Here is a 6,000-nt window from a genome sequence, read left to right on the forward strand (position 1 = left end):
ACGAGAATATATATACTTACTAACTAAGAATATCAACAATAACAAAATTTCAAGAAAAATTATAAAATAAAGTTAGAATAATAAAACTTGGCTCACGAATTTGATAAGTTGATATAACAATATTGAAATAATGTTGTGTTCCTTCAATATAATGATTGTTTGTTGCACTTCTTAAAATTTTGAAGAAGACACTCAAAAGCAAATTTTGTTCTTTTATAACTTTTAAGCAACAGTAAATCATTTTTTAGGAGAGAGTTCAATATTGAGAATAAAAATAATAAAATAGAGCATAAAAAAGATGAGTATAAGGTAAATAATAATATAAGGTCAAACTTTTAGGAGATAAATAAGGAAACACAATTTTCCACTTAAGAAAATTATTTTCAAAAGATGTTTCATTCCCTTCGAAAAGTGGGGAAAACTAATGGGTTTTTTTTTTTATACTTCTTACATGTTTTTTGTTAATTTGAAAATACATATAATTTTAAGTAATATGTATAAGTATTTTTTTTAAAATTGGGGGCCCCATCAAGCGATGGCTTTAGTGGCCTAGTGGTTAAGACGGCCCATGGCTTTAGTGGCCTAGTGGTTAAGACGGCCCTGTCTACAATAAGATTTGATGGAACTTGTCATACAAGGTTATTGAAATAATAACCCGGTAGAAACATCTAAAATGAGAGATAACACAATTGAGTTCACTGAACTTTTTTCCACATAACTGTACAAACTCAAGTTCATTGGAGACTGAAAAGTTGAACTTCTATAGAAAATCAATTATGCAACTATGGCCTCAAATTACTAAGAAGTCTAGAACTGTAAACATAACATCATAAAAAAATGAAGTGACCTAGTGCGCAAGCCTCGCACCGAAGAGACCGAACTTCTTTTGGAATACGAGCTGAAAGTGACCAGAGATCCCCTCAAAAGAATCACAACCATGATTAAAATGAACAAGCCTATGTTGGACACGGGCTCAGTCAACAAGCTACAGAAAGAACAAAATCATGAACAAGCGTGTAACCTGAGATGATAATTCCTCCAATACGCCACAAAAGATTTTCATGCCAGATATAATTGATTGCTTTGCCACCATAGAATTCATATCTTTTAAGCATGCAAATAATACAGGGATTAATACCAACAAATGTTCCTTTGCTTTCATCCCAACCGCCTCAATTACCCTGACATACGTACAGAATAAAGTTAGAATGATGAACACAACATGGAAAAGAAACAATTACATGTAAATTCAGAATACCAAAAGCACGCAAGCACGTCCTTTTACAACCATCTTCTGGCATCAGCTGGTTCCAACTTATTAACTATTGATTGCAACAGCAGGTAATCCTTTTTTTTTTATTTTACTTTGGTATATGAACTCCCAAACTCTTGGTTAGAAGTAGATGGCTCAAACAGTAGATCAACCCTCTCATGTCAAGGAAGTAATCAAATTATAGCAGGACGTACCATTTATATATGGAAAAGAAGGTGTCAAGCTGTAATTTTCAATCCTTGTCTATCACAAAATGCAACACCTTCCAAACACATATTAAGTCCTAAATAAGCTTCTAACTCTATTCTAATGCAAATATAAAGAACCAATTCAATTACAAACAAAGTCCAACACTTGATTTCCTTAGCTGAAAATGTGATACTAATATTTCGATAAAAAAGTTCAATTGAACTTACTCAATGAGGCATTTGCGTAAGAGACTTTCAGGCGAAGACTGAAGGTCAATTAAATAAGAGAGAAGCTCGGCAACTTGTGATGGCTCTGCCGATAACAATACATCTTTCAGTTGCTTCAACGAAGATAGTTTTACTGCCAAATCACCGTGGTTGTTAGCGGACGCGAGTAGCGGTAGAGCTTGCTCCCGAATTGGCCCAGCCATGTTAAGGTCTCTTGACAAAAACAATGTGTAGCTAGGGTTTACTTATACTTAGGGTTTTGAATAAACCGGAGTAAAAACCGAAACTTCACCGTCCTCCGCCGCCGTGTTGAAATTCCGCCGGGCCGGACAGAAAATACGGATGGAATAGTGCGTTCGCCGGAAGGATAGCTACCATAAATAGAGATTTGAAAATATTTTTCTGGAATGGAACATGTGCAGGGAGGGATATCAGTTGGGGATTTTGAATTGATTTGTTGAAGAAAATTGGGGCTTGAATCGGTTCAAGTTCATATAAATGGCCACTCGGCCCATAAAATATGATTTTGCAACCGTATACACTTTTAAAACCATTGTTTAAGATATAATCAGTTTGGCACGATATTTAAAAAGTAATCACACCATGTGATCGAAACAAGAGGGATTGCTCGGATAATAGTACTAATTAGTAGTTGGTTAGAGTTATGCAAGAATTGGTTACGTAAGAATTAATGTATTAGTTTATACCATTTTTAGTTATATATGCATTAATTATTCTACTTTTTACCCTGCATAAAATAATATATAGATTCTCTCGTAACGTATATCATTATCCAAGTATTAGTTATGCGGATTTTAAAATTGCAAATTAAACACCCTATTAATTGTATACACAAACAACTTACTTCTTAACCAACTACCAAATAGAGTATTAATTATGCAAGATTTAATACCAAAAAAACTCACCTTCAAATCAGTTATCAAACGGTCCTTAAGTATCCTTTGTCTTTAATTTTAATGTGTCGTTTCTAAGAAGGGATAAAAAAAATAGAGATGTACTTTTAAAACTTTAGAACAACATACCTAACGTTCAATTATTGTATGCACAAAATTCATATAGATGACCATGTGACAAAGATGTGATGTTGCGGGGTTTTATTATATATCCACTAAATCATTTCAATAAAAAAAAAACATATTTTTGCACATGTTATGTTCTTTATATCACCACATGGAATTGCAAATTGAATTCTTATTTTTTTAAAGAAAGATTCATCTTCCCCAGTTAATTCAAACACCGTTGATAGTCATTGAAACTTGTTAAAGTGCATATGACTAAGTTAGCATTGTAATATTTCCGAGACTTGGACTCACCATAACATGCCAAGTATAATGTTAAGTCGTCATTATCATTTTTAGTATTTTGACTTTTTTATGAGAAATCAATTTTCAAAAGGAAAAGACATTGTGTGGCGCGAAGAGTAGATAACTTCTCCTTAGTTCCCTTTCCATTACACCATAATTATTCTTTTTATCATTTTAAGGATAATTTTAACGAATAGTTAAGAAGAAAGTAATATCTTTAAGTTTGTAGTACCAAAAAATTAGAAGATAAATGGGGGTTAAAGTTTAATATATTTTACCTTAATTATACCTTTCTGTGATTTGATGTTGTCATATTGATATATTATTTACAAATTAAAGAAAAACTAAAAAAAGATTTAGAGAAAACACACAAGAAACATGAAAAAAATTGACCTTGAAGATATGTATTATTCAATACTTTGCTAATTTTTCTCTACACCGCTTCTATGCATATATATACAAAAAGTAAAAATTCAACAATATAAATTTAATACTAGAATTGAAAATGTCCAAACGAAAGTTTCCACCTTACTTCATATTTACTCAACATCACAATTTTGAGGAATAAGAAGACAAAAAAAATGAGGAAGAGTGCTTAGAAAGAAATTTATATATATTAGAATAGAGAGTTTGAGACACTTTCAACATGACTGTTTTTTGCCATATTTAGAAAGCTTTTGGGCAATTTGGTCATTGCCCCTTGCTTATTTAGAAGGGACACAACAAAATTGCAAGATAAACTTGCTTAGAAAATTTGTACTTCTTGCTTTGTTATTTGGACCTTAGCAAAAGCTTTTTAAAAAGTCCATCATTTTCTATTTATTTACAAACCATGCCTGCCATTAAAGAATATGATGTGTCCTATTTTTTTGTTTTTCATTAATGTCATAACAGATGGTCCTGCTGAATATTAAGTACTTATTACTTTTTTACTGTCATAAATAAATATTCTTCTTATTTAATTTTATTTGCCTGTTATTTAAGAATATATATTTTTTATCTATTCAGTTTCACAATTTAAGAAATATGATTTTTTTTAATCCATATTTTGCTTTCAGCATTAATTACTTATTATTTCTCAAATTATTTTTCAAGATCTAATACTATTAAAGATCAATCAATAAACATAGTGTGGTAAATAGTTATATCAATTATTATTTTCTAAATTGGTGTGCCAAATTCAAATATGACAAGTAAAAATGAATAAATAAATAAAGTAATACATGTTATTAGCTCTTATATTAAAAATATTTTCTTTTATTTCACTTGTTATTGTGATAAATTAAGAAAATTAATTATTTTCAAGTAATTATCTGAAATACTAATAGTTAATTCAAAATTTTGTAATATAATTAATAGTTTCAACATGTCAGTTTTTGATCATTAAATGAAAAGATTGTGGGTATTATATTTTTTAATATCAGCTTGCTTGAAAAAAATTGTTATTTCTATTTTGTCATGTGGACTGTATCAACATTTTTTTTAATCTATCTTTTCAATCAAATTATACATTATGCCTTACCCAGTATTGAAATGCATTAAATTTGTAGGGTATTGAACTTTCTAATCGACAAATGTACAAGATGCTCAACTCTTTTTTTTTTTGTTCTAATGAAAATGGTTACTCTAATGTCTTCCATATAATTTCTCATTTGAATCACATGAAAAGTAAATAATTTCATCATTATACCTTTCATTTGAAAACTCAGATTATTATCACTGTTAAATTTAGTATTCCTTAAATTTAATATAATTAGATCATTTACAAAAATGATAATATATATTAATTAAAATTAAATAAATATTATATATTTTTAATTTTGTTCTTATACCAAATTTTATTTTTATTTTACCAAATTAAGAGAAATTTATTTATTTTTTCTTAATATTGACTTTATGATTAAGTAACTATATTAAATACTAATAGTCAAATTTAACTTTCAATGCATAATTAATAAAATTAATATATGATAAATAAATTTCTTATGAGTTATGTCAAGTCAATATGGACCAAGTAAAACGAAATTCAAAGACATATTTATTAAGTCGGGTTCATAACTGTAACACCCCAACTTTTCTAAAAGGTCTAAATTAACTCGTACCTTCGTGGAAAGAAAGAGCGTGATTAATAAATTAAAAAGGATGTGGTATGTCATATTTTAAGTGTTCAAGGGTTTTCTCTCAAGTTTTGAAGTTAAGTAAGTGGCAAAATAAAAGTTGGCGAAAGTTATCGTAAGTTCCTTTTTAAAGATTTCTTTGAAATTTGGGTCAAATGTATTGGATGTTTTCTCCCAATATATAAAGAGTTAGAAGGCCTATTACCCATTAAATCGAAGGCCTACGAGTCTAGTTTGCAATGCATAAAACCCCGTATTAAATGGACATCCGAGTAAAAAGTTATGAGGGTTTTACTAGGGACTGCCAAGGCAGAATCCGGGTCGGGTAAAGAAATATGGTATGTCGGCTATTTAACGTTTTTAGTCATGGAAACAGTTCATTTCAGTTCCAAAAACCAAAAAAAAACTTAGGAGAGGGTTCCTATGGAGTCCTAGCATGATGAAGGTTAGTTTTGACGATTTCTACCATTAAACGTTGCCCCGTGCCTAGAAACATAATCCCTACACGTGGCAATCATTTTTCCCTTCTATTTGATGCGTTTGAAGCTGATTTTTGAAGATATAAATTTGTAACTATTGGTGTTTCTTCAAGGTTTTAACTTGGTTAACTAAGGTGCGTACCAGCTGTGTATATATAGTGTTTGCGAAGCTTAGGACATAAGGAACAACTTTCGTGAAGGAACTACAGTCTTTCGAGCGTTTATTGGAAAGGTATGTTAAGGCTATTCCCTACTTACGACATGTTTCCTTAAAGTTTAGAAGCAATGTATTTGGGTTGTTATCCTTGATATATTGTTGGCTGCTCGAGTTGATATAATCCTCCCTTGTCGGGATTCTTATTCAGTTAGTAGCGTCCCTATGTTGGACAC

The 6,000-nt window shown here is 30.3% G+C and overlaps 2 protein-coding genes across 2 annotated transcripts in view; both read right to left on the reverse strand.

Moving 5' to 3' along the window:
- LOC125857022 (uncharacterized) overlaps positions 1-2,105 on the reverse strand; it is a 34,175-nt gene extending 32,070 nt beyond the window's left edge. Inside the window, exons 1-2 of the mRNA XM_049536691.1 lie at positions 1,690-2,105; positions 1,022-1,181 (exon numbers count right to left, since the gene is read on the reverse strand). Coding sequence (XP_049392648.1) covers positions 1,022-1,181; positions 1,690-1,892 — 363 coding nt within the window. The 5' untranslated portion in view covers positions 1,893-2,105. The remainder of the gene's footprint in view (positions 1-1,021; positions 1,182-1,689) is intronic.
- LOC125857039 (Werner Syndrome-like exonuclease) overlaps positions 1-6,000 on the reverse strand; it is a 153,237-nt gene that overhangs the window by 46,832 nt on the left and 100,405 nt on the right. The window lies entirely within an intron of this gene.

The sequence above is a fragment of the Solanum stenotomum genome, chromosome 2 (genome assembly GCF_019186545.1).
Source record: "Solanum stenotomum isolate F172 chromosome 2, ASM1918654v1, whole genome shotgun sequence".
In the NCBI taxonomy this organism is placed as follows: Eukaryota; Viridiplantae; Streptophyta; class Magnoliopsida; order Solanales; family Solanaceae; genus Solanum; species Solanum stenotomum.